General features: G+C 37.7%; 1 protein-coding gene across 9 annotated transcripts in view; it reads right to left on the bottom strand.

The window, feature by feature from the left end:
• Nucleotides 1–16,687, bottom strand: part of TMEM116 (transmembrane protein 116) — a 152,287-nt gene that overhangs the window by 78,808 nt on the left and 56,792 nt on the right. For all 9 annotated transcript variants that reach the window (XM_019467428.2, XM_019467434.2, XM_019467425.2 and 6 more), the window contains one exon: nucleotides 2,662–2,766. In XM_019467428.2, coding sequence (XP_019322973.1) covers nucleotides 2,662–2,766 — 105 coding nt within the window. The remainder of the gene's footprint in view (nucleotides 1–2,661; nucleotides 2,767–16,687) is intronic.

Genomic DNA, 16,687 nt, shown 5'->3' on the forward strand with positions numbered 1-16,687 from the left:
GACAGGAACCCAAGCCTCAGAAAAATATCTCTCCTTGTTCCCATTCTCGGCTTCTGGTCTCATTATGGTAACTTTTTTAGAGAATTCCTCTTTAGCCAAATAACTTTTCCCAAATTGCAGTCTCTTAGCTTGTGAGTGAATGAACCTCACATACCAAACTTGAAATACTACCCATATAAGGCTGTAGAACTTTTTAGACATTCATGTGCTTGAGGGAGAGAAATGAATTATTTTTTTGCAGTATCTTCCAGCTCTAGGATTCTAGGATTATGTAGACAAACACGTAAAAGGACATATATCCATAGCCATTACTAAATTGTAGGGAGCTGAGAAACTATACAAGTTTAAAATACAGAAGATCAATTATAAGCATTGACTTACCAGATGTAAACAAGAGAAAAAAACACCAGAACAGAGTACTGTGTTACACAATATGGTAAACACTAACCACATGTGGTTAAAATTAAAATTAAATTAAATAATTCAGTTTCTCAATCACACCAGCCACATTTCAAGTGCTCAACAGCCACTGGTTAATGGCTACTGAACTGGACAGTGCATGAAATATTTTGATCACTGCAGAAAGTTCTATTGAACAGGGCTTGGATAGACTATAATATCTTGTTCAGGATGCTAACTAAGGAGGTCTCTTCACATTAAGCTTTCAATGATTTCCTCACTGCCCATTCTCCTTCCAGCAAAAAAGAAAAAAGAGAAAAGTTTTCAAAGCATTCTATGCTCTCAATCTTCTCCAACAACATATATCTAGGACAAGGCTAGAAAAATGCAAGAAGCATATCTTCTTTAGAAACCAGTCAGATGAGGATTTAGAGTATCACAGCATTTTGGAGCTATAAGTGACATTAAAGATCACAGAGACCAACGTTTCATTTTATGGAAAACTGAGACCCAAGAAAAGGAGATGATGTGCTCAAGATCAGAAAGGAGATAAATGATAGAACTGCATCTAGAAGACAGATTTCCTGATTCACCCTCAAATCTCTTTTGACAATGGAATAGTACCATTTACTCATTCAACAAATTTTTATTGAGTTTCATCATGTGCATGACAGTATACCAACTTTCATTTAGTCTACAACTGATCTGTAGGAGCCAGAGAAAGGTATGTAGGGAGGTTTTCCAGATTCAATTACTCCATGATGCTCTTAAACAAAAATTCCTCTTCAAAAAAAAAAAAAAAAAACCACAACAGGGGCACTCATCTGGCTCATTGGTGGAGTGTGAGACTCTTAACCTTGGGGTTGTAGGTTCAAGCCCCATGCTGGGTGTAGAGATTACCAAAAAATAAAATCTTAAAAAAACACACAGCATAATGGATACTGTAAGAAATAAGAAAACTGGAATACTTAGTAAGATTTGTATAGGAAGATTAAAATGTATAATGACAGTCAAAGAAATGAAAATGGCTAGGGCGCCTGGGTGGTTCAGTCAGTTAAGGGTCCAACTCTTGATTTTGGCTCAAGTTATCATCTCACAGTTGTGACATTGAGTCTTGTGATGGACTCCATGCTGAGCGTGGAGCCTGCTTAAGATTCTCTCTCTCCCTCTCCCTCTGCCCTTCCCCTACTCTTTCTCAAAAGAAAAAAAAATGAAATGAAAATGGCTAACATCATAAAAATGTCTTCTAAGATCACTTAGTGATATACTGATAGAACCAGAAATAAGAAACTGAGTGTACTATACAATGGAATACTATTCAACACTAAAAAAAGAATGAATTACTTATGTATGCTATGATGGGTAAACTTCAAAAGTATGCTAAGTGAAATAAACCAGATACAACAGACTACATATTGGATGATTCTACCTATATGAAATGTCCATAGAGTCAGAAAGTACATTAACTGTTGTCTAGTGCAGGGGGCGGGCATGAAATTAACAATAAATGGTCATGAAGAATTTGGGGTGAAGAAAATATTCTAGAACTTATTTATGATCACTATTAGACAAGCTGGTAAGTCTGCTTTAAAAGTCATTGGATTGTACACTTGAAATAATAAATTATCTGATAGGTAAAAATATGCATGCATACACGCACACACACACACAAAATCCAGATGCACTGACTTAGAGTTCTCCTCTCTTTTGTAAGTGTAATACTAGACAATGCCCCAAACTCTCTCTGAACCAAAGGAGGAAAACTATTCCCTGGATCTACCTTGTTTTCTGATGGCCACACATTAACTCCTCTGCCCTTCTGCAAACTGTATCTGTTATCCACACATACTGAAGCAATACAGCCAAGCAGAACACTCTCCCTTTCCAGTACCTGTAGCCCAAATCCCACGTTAGCAAACTAAGCACTTTCCCTGACTCTGCCTAAGATCTTATTCTCTACTCTAACAACAATGATGAATTAGCATAGAGCCAATAAGGATTTCCCTTACTTGATGGAACCAGGCAATAATGACAGTACTGCAAATAATGTTTCCTATAATCAAAACCTTTTTATTTTTTTTGGTAGCAAGAGAGAAGAAAAAATCTTGTCAACAGAATGGAAACTCTGTGAGAACATGATTTTTCTTTTATTAACCTCCATGAATTCACCTAGCCAGTGCAGATTGCTTACACTGTTTATCAAGGATATATAGGTTTATTTTAGCATATTGTTCTTAACTGTTAGCTCTGAATAAAACTCACCAGTGCAAATGTGTTCTGTCCACTCTGGTTGTGTCTCATCCTCAGCTCTTTGTACAGATACCAGATGTAATTGACGGTGTAAAGAGATGAGGAAATGTAGAATATCTAGGTGGAAATCAAAACAACTCATCGTAACTGTCCCACTCTGATTTCGTTCAGTTTATTACATTATTTTCTACTGTAAAAATCCTACCCTAAATGGTCTATTAGTAACTTACCATCTAATATCCATTACATGCAAAACTGGTTCATGTCTGGGAATTCTACCCAGGCCTGCCTAATATATGTCCCAGATTCCTTATTTTATCCTTTTGACTGTTTAGAGGAACCACAGCATTATCCACACCCTCTCACCCAACTGTTCCACTTTTATGAAGGTATCTTAGAATACTTTTTCTATTTTATTCTTTAATTGGAAAGACCATACTGATTTCCATTTCTAATAATGATAGCCTAGGCTATTTGAACCAAATTTCCCATTAAAAACTTTAAACATGCTGGATAAAAGAGTTTTTAAATCCTTAAAAGCATCAAAGAACTGGGAAGATATAGCAAGGAATCAACAGGACAAAATCCAAGAGTAAAAATTTCTGCTCCCATCTCTGATGAAGTAACAGAATTTTCCTTGCATCCTAAAAACTAAAAGTTGGGAAAAATATATGAAACACTTGGTTTTCAAACATTAGGTAATAATCAGTATAGAAGTGTAATCCCTGAAAGAAGAAAAACAAACAAGTGCCCCAGCTCACTGGCAAGGTAGGGGGTGGTGGTGAGGGGAACACGTGCAATGAGGGAGAATCCAAATGGATGGGCTGTCTTGGTGAGTGAAGAGACAGTTCAGAGTTGGACAGGCCTAGGCAGCTACAGTACATGAAGCAGATTATCAGAGAAGAGGTACCCACACAGAGATACAGTGCTCTGGAAATTTGCAGAGGTACCCTCAAGTCCTTGATTAAGTATTTATATACACATGTGAGATCGAAAACCATGAAGATCAGGAACAAAACCACCAAAGAGCAGGGTGCCTGGGTGGCTCAGCCTGTTAGGTATCTGACTTTTGATCTCAGCTCAGGCCATGATCTCAGGGTTGTAAGTTTAAGCCCTGCGTTGGGCTGTGCGCTGGGTGTGGAGCCTACTAAAAACAAAAACAAAAAACCCACCATAGAGAAATAGGTGGAACAGTCTTCAAAGGAATAAGTTTGTGTTTTTATCAGCCAGAGTAGAAAGACTTCCTCAGACATAAGCAGAAAATGAAAGTACTGTAGAATAAGGTAGAATCATAAGATGAGTACTTCCTGGGGCACTTGAGTGGCTCAGTCAGTAAGTGTCTGACTCTTGATTTTGGCTCAAGTCATGATCTCACGATTCGTGAGTTCAAGCCCTGCACTGGGCTGTGGAGAGCCTGTTTGGGACTGTCTCTCTCCCTTTTTCTCTGACCTTCCCCTGCTCTTTCTCTCTGAATAAATAAACTTCAGAAGAAAAAGAAGAAGAAGAAGAAGAAGAAGAAGAAGAAGAAGAAGAAGAAGAAGAAGAAGAAGAAAAAGAAGAGTATTGCCTCACTAATGGCACCAAATTAGTTGTACATGAGAGACTGCTCTAATGAAAGTTTAAAGGAAGCCTTACAAAAATAATCCTTGAAAGGATCCCACAGATTCAGTTAGCTACATCCAAGAACAAAACCAAATTTAAAGGAATATATATATATATATACATACACTATATATATATATATATATATATATATATATATATATATATAATCAACAATGTAAAATCTGTAATGTCTAACATCTAATAAAATATTATAAATCATGGTTGGCTTGTGAGCTCCACTGAAGAGCCTGAGGTTGGGCCACTGCTGCCTGCCGTCAGTTCCTGGTCCTGGCTCCTCAGTGGTGGGCAACGTTTAGTCGGCCCATGGAGATCGCACCGGCACTGCTGAGCCCTGGTTCCCTGAGGTGGCAGCATGCCTGGCCCTCTGCCTGGCTCCACATAAGATCAGATTATTGCAAGAATATGGGACAAAGCCAACAAGCTAGGTGTCATGAAGCTTTCTTGCATATCTAGGTACCAGGTTTGACCTGAAGAGATGGCTGCTGTATATTTTGCAGCTGGTTTGATATCACATTTCAGCTCCAACTTTGCATCCTAAGAACACTTAAACATTTCTGCAGGTCTATTTTATAGAACTTGAAAGACCTTAAAACTTTCTGGTTGCCATAAGTGTATCTTTCTTTTCTACTCATCAGTAAACATCTGTGACCTACTGTGATAGATTTTCCAAACAAAAAGTTTAGCAGTTTAGCAAAGTAGGCCCTCCGTGGCACTCAACAAAAGGAGTTTCCCCGAGCACAATCCTGTAAGAAGTATGTGTGTGTTTGTGCAAGTGTGTATTTTAAATTATTATTTAATATTGTGAAAAAATTTTTGATATCAGGGATTCTGGCTGTGAACTTGATGCACAATAATTGTGGTCAAAAATATTTGCTGGTCTACAGAAAATCACTAATGTTTTGTGACCATATAAGTTGTAACGGTGGGTTGTTCTATGTGTAGGTATTATTGTTAAATAGAGGGACTGTTTCCAGGCAAAGAATATGAATCATAAGTTAGGATGGATATTAGATACGATTATAATCACATAGCAAAGGTCTGTGGTCCTAATTCTACAAATGCATGGTCAGGAAATTAGGACAAACTGGAGATGGACCATTTAACACATGGACTCTGCCTAGTTGTATTGAAAAATACTTTGCCTCCATGCCTTAAAATACCCATGTGGAATCTGTGCTCCTCTCATTCACACAAAGAGCTCCCTGAACACTGAACCTCTAAAAACAAAAGGTCTCAGGGCACTTGGGTGGCTCAGTCGGTTAAGCATCTGACTTCGGCTCAGGTCATGATCTCATGGCTCATGGTGAGTTCGAGACCCATGTGTGCTGACAGCTCAGAGCCTGGAGCCTGTTTCAGATTCTGTGTCCTCCCCTCTCTCTGCCCATCCCTTGCTTGCACTCTCTCTCTTTCCCTCTCAAAAACAAATAATAAACATTAAAAATTTTTCAAAATAAAAAAAAGGAAGAAAAAGTCTCCCTTAGGTCTGGGCCAACCACTCCCACCCACCACCCTCCCCTCGTCCTGCACTGCTGCTTGGGAGAAGCCAGTTCACCTCTGTATCTGTCATTAAAAACAGAATTTGGATTTTCTGGTCAAGTTTCCCCAAATTCTTTTTAAGAGGTGCCATGTTCAACTGCTTGAGCTTTGTTTTAGCAAACCCCTGCCCAAACTTGCTTGCAGACTATTCTTCACCTTGTTTCCAAGGTTGAGGAAAAGAAAGCAGTCTCTGTTTTGAGGAGGTGGAAGTATACATTTTTTATTTGTTCAGGACCACATTTTGTAAAATGTGGTCGCTTTGTCCTTTATTATTGTTTCTGGAAAATAAGTTTTATTAAAATTGTTTGTCTGAATATAGAAAGTTTTATTAATTAGGGCTTATTTTGAAAAATTCTGAGTTCAATTCAGATGTATGCCAGTACCATTCAAAGTAAGGTAATACTCAGAGACAGCTGTTCTGACCATATGGTTTAGAGAAATTTCTGGACTATTCATATTCTAAGATTCCTTATTAATGAATGTCTAACTTAAATCTAAGCAAAAACTGCACCATTATTCTTTGTACATTTTCATTATATAATGTTAATAAGCTTACTTTCAAACAAATAAAATACTTAAGCTATTTGTTTACCTTGCCTTCTTAAAAAAAATATTATAAATGATGCAATGAAGCAGGAAAATATGGCCCACAACCAAGAGAAAAATTAATCAATGGAAACGGACACAGAAATGACAGATTATGAAAATAAATAGATAAAAAACGTTAATGATATACTTTATATGTCCAAGAAGAAAGTGTGAGCATGACAAGTAGAGAAATAGAAGAGATAAAAAAGACCCAATTTGAAATTCCAGAGATGAAAAATATATGAAGTTTAATTATGACAAAGTAGAAACTGCAAAAGAAAAGATTAGCAAACTTAAAGATACAGAAATAGAAAATATCTAAAATGAAACACTGAGAGAAAAACACACTTAAAAAAATGAACAAACCCTCAGTTTGCTGTGAGACAATATCAAGAAGGCTAATTAATACACATAGAACTGGAATTCCAGGAGTAGAGAGGCAAGGAGAAACAAAATATGTTTGAATAAATAACCATTTTTTTTCAAATTTAATGAAAATATAAAGCATAAGAAACATGGAAAAAAACATACCAAGATACATTATCATCAAATTAACGAAAATCCGTGATAAACAGAAAACAACAAAAGCATTCAGGGTAAAAAGCCATATTATGTACACAGGACCAAAGATAATAATGACATCACACTTCTTATAAGAAATAATCCAATCCAGAAAACACAGGCATATCTTTAAGGTAACTTTAATAAGAAAAAAATGTCAACCTCGAATTCTATACATGTCAAAAACACCTTTAAAAACCAAGGACATGGGAATGCAAGCTGGTGCAGCCACTCTGGAAAACAGCATGGAGGTTCCTGAAAAAACTAAAAATAGAACTACCCTACCACCCAGCAATTGCACCACTAGGCATTTATCCACAGGATACAGGTGTGCTGTTTCGAAGGGACACATGCACCCCCATGTTTATAGCAGCACTATCAACAATAGCCAACGTATGGAAAGAGCCCAAATGTCCATCGATGGATGAGTGGATAAAGAAAATGTGGTATGTATATATATATATATATACACATACATACATACATACAGTGGAGTATTACCAATCAAAAAGAATGAAATCCTGCCATTTGCAATTACGTGGATGGAACTGGAGGGTATTATGCTAAGTGAAATTAGTCGGAGAAAGACAAAAATCATATGACTTCACTCATATGAGGGCTTTAAGAGACAAAACAGATGAACATAAGGGAGGGGAAACAAAAATCATATAAAAACAGGGAGGGGGACAAAACAGAAGAGACTCATGAATACGGAGAACAAATGGAGGGTTACTGGAGTAGTTGTGGGAGGGGGGATGGGCTAAATGGGTAAGAGGCACTAAGGAATCTACTCCTGAAATCATTGTTGCACTATATGCTAACTAATTTGGATGTAAATTTAAAACAATAAAAAAATAAAAAATAAATTTAAATAAATTAAAAAAAAAAAACACAGACAAAAGTTAAGGGCTTCTGCAGACAGACAAAAGCTGAGAGAATACACTGAAGCAGACCATTACTATAAGAAGTGTTAAAGGAAGTCATTCCGGAAAAAACGTGATAACAGAAATTTGAATCTATACAAAGAAATTAAGAGTACCAAAAATGGGAATAGTTTGGTGCTTCCTTAAATAATTAAACATAGAATTACCATACAATTCAGCAATTTCATTCGTAGGTACACAACTCAAAGAACTGAAAACAAATAAACAACTACCTGTATACCTGTGACCATAAAAGCACTGAGAATAGCCAAAAAGTGGAAATAGCCCAAATGTCCATAAACATATGAATGGATAAATAAACTGTGATATGTCCATACAATGAAATACTATTCAGCCATAAAAAGGAGTGAAAGACTGATACCTGCTGCATGGATGACCCTTCAAAACATTATGCTAAGTGAATAAAACCAGACAAAAGGTCACATTTTGTTTGTTTTTTTTTTTATTTTTTTATTTGTTAACGTTTATTTATTTTTGAGACAGAGAGAGACAGAGCATGAACGGGGGAGGGTCAGAGAGAGGGAGACACAGAATCTGAAACAGGCTCCAGGCTCTGAGCCGTCAGCCCAGAGCCCGATGCGGGGCTCGAACTCACGGACCGCGAGATCGTGACCTGAGCCGAAGTCGGCCGCTTAACTGACTGAGCCACCCAGGTGCCCCAAAAGGTCACATTTTGAATGATTCTATTAATACAAAGCATCCAGAATAGATATACCCATAGAGACTCAACTCAGATTGGTGGTTTCCAGATAGGCAAAATGGGGAGAACTGCTTAACGAGAAAGGGGTTTTACACTGGAATGACAGAGATGTTTTGGAACTATATAAAGATGGGGGTTTCACCACATTGTTGAATGTACTATTACCACTGAACTGTTCACTTTAAAATGGTCAATTTTAGGGGCACCTGGGTGGCTCGGTCGGTTAAGCATTCGACTTCGGCTCAGGTCATGATCTTTTACCTCCATGGGTTCAAGCCCTGCATTGGGCTCTGTGCTGACAGCTCAGAATCTGGAGCCTGCTTTGGAATCTGTGTCTCCCTCTCTCTCTCTCTGTCTCTCCCCCACTGATGCTCTGCCTCCCTCTCAAAAATAGACATTAAAATAAATAAATAAATTAATTAATTTTAAAAAATGGTCAATTTTATCTTACGTGAACTGCATCTCAATAAACTGCTTAAAAATTTTTTGGGGCATGAGAGGATCCTGATGGAGATGGTAGAATAGGAGGATCCTGAGCTCCCCTCTCACTGACACACCAAAGCTACTCTACATACAAAGCAACTGTCTGAGAACAATCTGAAGATTAGTAGAACAGTTCTTCCATACCTGGAGATATAAAGAAAAAGCCACATCAATAAAAGTTGGAGGGGAAGAGACACAGACTGGTCAGGACTCACACCCTCAGCATAGTGACCCACAGTAGGGAGGATGTCACAGGCATGGAGGTCCTCCCTGAGGAGCAAGGGGTTTAAACACCACATTGGGCGCTGCCTGCCCTGGGGACCAGCACCAGGAAGACAAGCCCCCAGTGCAGAGCCCAAAGCTAGGCATGAACTCAACGGCCCTGAGATCAAGACCTGAGCTGAGATCAAGAATCAGATGCTTAGGAGCACCTGGGTGGCTCAGTCAGTTGAGCATCTGACTCTTGATTTTGGCTTAGGTCATGATCCCAGTTTTGTGGGATGGAGCCCTGTGTCAGGCTCTGTTTTGAGCAAGGAGCCTGCTTAGGATTCCCTCTCTCTGCTCCTGCCCCCAACCTTGCACTCATGCTCTCTCAAATAAAGAGAGAGAGAGAGTCAGACACTTAACTGACTGAGCCACCCAAGCACCCCAGGGCTGCAGTTTAAAAAAAACCTGGGCCATATATGAAGATTTATTGGCTAATTTTAGGGCAGGTGATGGAAGGATGGAATCTATAGGAACTTTCTCCAGGAACGGAAATGCTGGTAAATGTCATTATTCTTGCCCTCCTTCAATCTAGCTAGCCCAACTCCGGTGGGCACCTGTTCTGACACTCTCCACCTACCTTGCAAGCACTGTTCAACCAACCTCAACATTCCCCTGTGGACATGCCCCACCCAACCCACCTGCCATAGCAGGTGCCCCCTCCAAAGCAGCTCCTGCCAGGGATGGGACTGGCTCCACCTACCAGTTACTCACAACAGCTGTGGCTGGGCCCTGCATGCAGCTACACCTGGGGCTAGCCTCAACCACCAGCATGCCCACAGCAGCCACAGCCAGGCCGTTAAGCCAGTTGTGCCAGGGACCAGTCCTGCATACCATGCACCCATAGCAGTAATGGGCCAGCTACAACAGAAGGGCACATACAGCCTATACAAAAGACATCCCTGGAGCACCTGGTTCCGGTGACCAGAGAGGAATGTGTTTCTGGGCCCCAAAGGATGCCCTCTACATAAGGCCACTGCATCAAGACCAGGAGGCACAGCAGGTCTACACAATACAGAGAAACAAACACTGAGAACCAGGTAAAACGAGGAGACAGAAGAATATGTTCTAAATGAAAGAACAAGACAAAACCTCAGCAAAACAACTAAATGAAATGGAAATAAGCACTCCACATGATAAAAAGTTCAAAGTAATGGTCATTAAGATGCTCACTGAACTTGGGAGAATAAACACAGTGATAATTTATAGAAAATATTAAAAAAACAATCAAAGATGAAGAATACAATAACTGAAATGAAAACTAGAGGGAATCAACAGCAGATAAGAACATGCAGAATGTATCAACAATCTGATAGAGGGTAGCAGAAATCATCCTAGCTGAACAAAAAGAAAAAAGAAAAATGAGGATAGTTTTAAAAAACATTACAAAGAAAAAGAAAAATGAGGATAGTTTAAGGGACCTCTGGGTAACATTGAGTATACTAACATTCACATTATAGTGGTCTCAGAAAAATAGAGAAAGAAGCAGAAAACTTAAAGACTTCCCTCACCTGAGGAAGGAAACAAACATCCAAGTCCAGGAAGCAAAGAGCACCCCAAGCAAAATGAATCCAAAGAAGTCCACATCAAGACACATAATAATTTAAACAGAGAATTAAGCAGAATCTTAAAAGCAGTAAGAAAAAACCAACTAGTTAGTTACATAAAAGGGACCACTCATAAGACTATTAGCTGACTTTTCAAGCAATAACTTGGTAGGCCAGAAGAGAGTGACATGATATGTATATTCAAAGTGCTAAAAGGAAAAAAAACTACAACCAAGAATACTCCATCTAGCAAGATTATCATTCAGAATTGAAAAATAAAGAATTTCACAAAAAAAGTAGTTCATCACCATTAAACCAACCTTTCAAAGAAATGTTATAGGACCTTCTTTAAGGGGAAAAGAAAAGGCCATAACTGGAAGGAAATTATGAAAGAAAAAAATCTTATTGCTAAAAGCAAACATAGTAAAGGTAGTGGATCAATCACTTATAAACCTAATATGAAGGTTAAAACACTAAAGCAGTAAAATCAACTATATCTAAAATAGTTAAGGGATACACAAAATAAAAAGATATAAAATGTGACATCAAATACATAAAACAGGGAGGCAAGTAAAAACGTAGTGCTTTTAGAATGTGTTTGAACTTAAGTGATTATTAACTTAAAATAAACTGCTATATACATAGGATATTATATATGAATCTTAAGGTAACCACAAACCAAACCCTAGAATAGACACAGAAAATATAGAGAAAGGAATCCAAACCTAACACTAAAGAAAAACATCAAATCACAAAGGAAGAAAGCAAGAGATGAAGAAAGGAATGAAGAACTACCAAAATATATTGAGGAATGCCTAAATATATAAAGCAATTATTAAAAGATCTTAAAGGAGAAATAAGGACCAATACAATAATAAAGGGGACTCCAATACCCCACTTTCAACAATGGAGAGATAATACAAACAGAGGATCAATGAGGAAAACACTGGACTTGAATTACACTTTAGTCCAAATGGACCTAACAGACATACACAGAACATTCCATCCAACAGTAGCAGAATATACATCCTTTTCAAGTGCACTTGGAATATTCTCCAGAATGGATCAAATATTAGGTCACAAAACAAGTCTTAACAAATTTAAGAAGACTGAAATCATATCAAGTATCTTTTCCAATCACAATGATATGAAACTAGAAATCAGTAACAAGAGGGAAACCGTAAAATTCCCAAATATGTGGAAACTAAACAACACACTACTGAACAACCAATGCAGCAAAGAAAATGTCAAAAGAAAAATTTAAAAATATCTTGAGACCAATGCAAAAAGAAACACAACATATCAAAACTTATGGGATACTGTAAAAACAGTTCTAAGAAGTTTAGAGCAATAAATGCCTACATAAAGAAAAATGAGTATCTCAACCTAAGTTTACACCTCAAGAAACTAGAAAAAGAACAAACCAAGCCCAATAGTAGAAGGAAGGAAATAACAAGATTTGAGCAGAAATAAATTAAATAGAGGATGAAAAACAATAAAAATATCAACAAAACTGAGCTTTTTACGAATCTAAACAAAATGGACAAACTTTTACCTAGACTGACTAAGACAAAAGGAGAAAAGATTCAAGTAAATAAAATCTGAAACTTAAGAGGAGACATTACACAAGAATAAAAGGCATGGTACAAGAAATACAGTCAATGATATTGTAACAGCATTGTATGGTGACAGATAATAGCTACACTTACAGTAAGCACAGCATAATGTATAGAGATGTTGAGTCACTATGATGTATACCTGAATCCAATGTAACACTGTGTGTCAACTACAGTCAAAAACATTTTCTTCAGTGATTTTGATCAGCTTTTTTGGAAAATATTATGGAAGTTTTGGCAACTGTATATTATTTGATAAAAATATTATTAACATGGAGTGCCTCGGTGGCTCAGTTGGTTGGGTGCCCAACTCTTGACTTCAGCTAGGGTCCTAAGGTCGTGGGATCAAGCCCCATATCAGGCTCTGCACTGAGTGTGGAGACTGCTTGAGATTCTCTCTTTCTCCCTGCCTCTGCCCCTCTCCCCAACTCATGCTAGCTTTCTCGCCCTCTCTCTTTAAAATTAAAAAAAAAATTAGGGGTGCCTGGATGGCTCAGTTGGTTAAGCATCCACCTTTGGTTCAGGTCATGATATCACAGTTCGTGAGTTCAAGACCCACATGTGCTCTGTGATGACAGCTCAGAGCCTGGAGCCTGTTTCAGATTCTGTCCCTTTCTCTCTCTCAAAAATAAACATTAAAAAAATTTTCTTTCAATTTTTTAATGTTACTAACAGATAATGAACTGGGTAATAGGACAAAAGGATCATTGATCCAATAACATTTAATTACCATTTTTTTACTGTCAAAAAAAGAAAAAGAAAGGAAAGACATTACAACCAATACCACAGAAATACAAAAGATCCTAAAAGGCTATTATAAACAATTATACACCTACAAATTGAATAGCATAGAAGAAATGGATAAATTCCTAGAAATATACAAATTATCATGACTGAGCCTGAACAGAACAATAATGAGTAAGACACAGAATCCGTAACTATCAACCTCCCAACAAAGAAAAGTTCAAGACCATTCAGTTTCACTGTTGAATTCTACCAAACATTTGAAAAGAAAATAATGTGAAATCTTCTCAAACTCTTCCAAAAAATTTCAAGAGGATGGAATACTTTTAGGAGGCCAATATTATCCTGTTGAAAGCCAGACAAAAACACTACTAGAGAAGAAAATCCCAGGCCAATATCCCTGATGAACAGAGATGCAAAAATCTTCAACAAAATACCAGCAAACAAAATTCAACAGAACATTAAAAGGATCATATGCCATTACCATGTGGGATTTATTCCTGGAATGCAAGGATGTTTCAACATATGCAAGTCAATAAATGTGATACACCACTGCTGAGAGCTTACCTAAGCTACTCCATGGCACTGCTGCCTTGGCCTCCATTTTGTTGAACCAATGCATCTGCAATATCCTTAAACTGACACTAGCCCCCTCAGGTGAGTGCATGTCCTTGACAGTAGTCCACAGAGTAACAGTAAATGTAAGTTCCTGATATGATCTCCCCAGTAGCCCTTGTGACCAACAGTATCCCCTGCCTCCCAGCACCAGTGTGCTTTATGTGCTCCTTGGATAATACCTCCATGGGCTTATGAAAATTCTGCTCCTTTGGTTTGAATTGGTTGATCTGGCCCTAGCCTAGGCACCCCAAAGCATTCCACCCACAGACCCAGATCCTGCCTGTCTACATTCTGTCCTTGACCTTGCCATGTGGCCCCTTAAAGAGGGATGTACACTTCCACTGTGCTCCACTTAACAAATTTAACAAAGTTATAACAAGTACATAAACAGAACAAAGTAATCACATGATCGCCTCAACAACTACATTAAAAACATTTAACAGAATTCAGCATCCTTTCATAATAAAAACTCTCAACAAATTAGATATAAAAGAAATGTACTTCAAAACAATAAAAACCATATATGACAAGCCCACAGCTAACATCATTACTTAGCAGTGAAAATCTGAAAGCTTTTCTTCTAAAATCGGAATAAGACAAGGATGTTGCCTCTTGCCACTCCTATTCAACACTGCACTGGAAGTCCTAGCCAGAGCAGTTAGGCAAGAAAAAGAAATAAAAGACATCCAAATTGGAAAGGAAGAAGTAAAATTGTCTCTGTTTGCAGATGACATGATCTCTTACATACAAAATGTCAAGAACTCCATAAAAAACTTTTAGAATAAACAAATTCAGTAAAGCTACAGGATACAAAACCAACCTACAAAAATCAGCTGTGTTTCTAAATACAAACAACAAACTATATGAAAAGAAGTTTAAAAAACAACCTAATTTACAATAGCATCAAAAATAATAAAATAGTTAGGGGCACCTGGGTGGCTCATTTGGTTAAGCATCCGACTTTGGTTCAAGTCATGATCTATTTGTGAGTTCGAGCCCCATGCTGGACTCTGCTATCCGCCTAAAGCCTGCTTCAGATCCTTTGTCTCCCACTCTCTCTCTCAAAATTAAAAGAAACATTAAAAAAAGAAAGAAATTTCTATTAAAATAATAATAATAATAATAATAATAATAATAATAATAAAGGAATAAATTTACCCAAGGAGATGAAAGATCTGTGCACCAAAAACTTCAAAACATTGATTAAATAAACTGAAGACACACATAAATGGAAAGATATCCTGTGTTCATGGATTGGAAGAATTAAGGTTGTTCAAATGTCCATACTACCCAAAACAAACTACAGGTCCAATCCCTATCAAAATTCCAATGGCATTTTTTTTTTTTTTTTTTTTAGAGAGAGAGCACAAGCTGGGAAGAGGGGCAGAAGGGGAGAGAGAGAGAGAGAGAGAGAGAGAGAGAGAGAGAGAGAGAGAATCTTAAGCAGACTCTGTGCTCAATGCAGAGCCTAATGCAGAGCTTGATCCCATGACCTTGGGATCATGACCTGAGTCAAAATCCAGAGTTTTGGATACTAAACCGACTAAGCCACCCAGGCGCCCTTCCAATGGCATTTTTTTTTTTTTTTGAGAAAAATGGAAACACAAAAGTCCTTGAACAGCAACAGCAATCTCAAGCAAGAACAAAAATGGATGCATCACATTTCTTGATTTCATATTATGTCACAAAGCTATAGTAGGCAAAATAATATGGTATGGTAAGCAAAATAATGCTTATTGCAATTGCTGTAGTATGGTATAGTAAGCAAAATAATATGGAATAAAAACAGACATATAATGGGGGCCTGAGTGGCTCACCTGGTTAAGCAACCGACTTCAGCTCAGGTCATGATCTCGCAGTTTGTGAGTTCGAGCCCCGCATCGAGCTCTGTGCTGACAGCTCAGAGCCTGGAGCCTACTTCAGATTCTATGTCTCCCCCTCTCTCTGCCCCTCCCCTGCTCACGCTCTGTGTGTCTCTGTCTCTCAATAATAAATAAACGTTAAAAAAAAAAAAAAGACATGTAAGACAAAAAAACCAGAATTGAGAATCCAGAAATAAACTTAACCATACATAGTCAACTAATCTTTGACAAAGGAAACAGTGGAGAAAAGATAATCTCTTCAATATAGGGTGATGGCAAAACGAGATATCCACATTAAAAAAAAAAAAAAAAAAGAAATTGGATCCTTATACTATACACAAAAGTCAACTCAAAATGGATTAAAGACTTAAATGTATGACCTAAAATTCTAAGCTCCCAGAAGAAAACACAAGGGAAAATGTTTGAGATTAGTTTTGGCAATGAATTTTGCATATGACACTGGAGGCACAGGCAATAAAACAAAGATAAACAAGTGAGACTACATCAAACTAAAAAGCTTCTGCACAACAAAGGAAACCAACAAAATAAAAAAGCAACCTACATAATGGAATTAAATATTTGCAAAACCTGTATCTAATAAGGGGTTAACATCCAAAATATGTAAGAACTCATACAACACAACAGCAATAACATAACATAACATAACAACATAAAATAACATAACAACATAACATAACATAACCTGATTTAAAAATGGGCAAAGGACCTAAACAGACATTTTTCCAAAGCAGGCATACAAATGGCTACCAGGTGTATGAAAAAGTACTCAACCTTACTAATCATCATGGAAATGCAAATAAAACCACAGACATCACCTCATACCTGTTTGAATGGCTACTATAAAAAAGTCAAAGAGGGGCGCCTGGGTGGCTCCGTCGGTTAAGCGTCCGACTTTGGCTCAGGTCATGATCTCACGGTTCGTGAGTTC

This window comes from Panthera pardus, unplaced genomic scaffold (assembly GCF_024362965.1).
Source record: "Panthera pardus isolate Hobbes unplaced genomic scaffold, ASM2436296v1 HiC_scaffold_15, whole genome shotgun sequence".
Taxonomy (NCBI): Eukaryota; Metazoa; Chordata; class Mammalia; order Carnivora; family Felidae; genus Panthera; species Panthera pardus.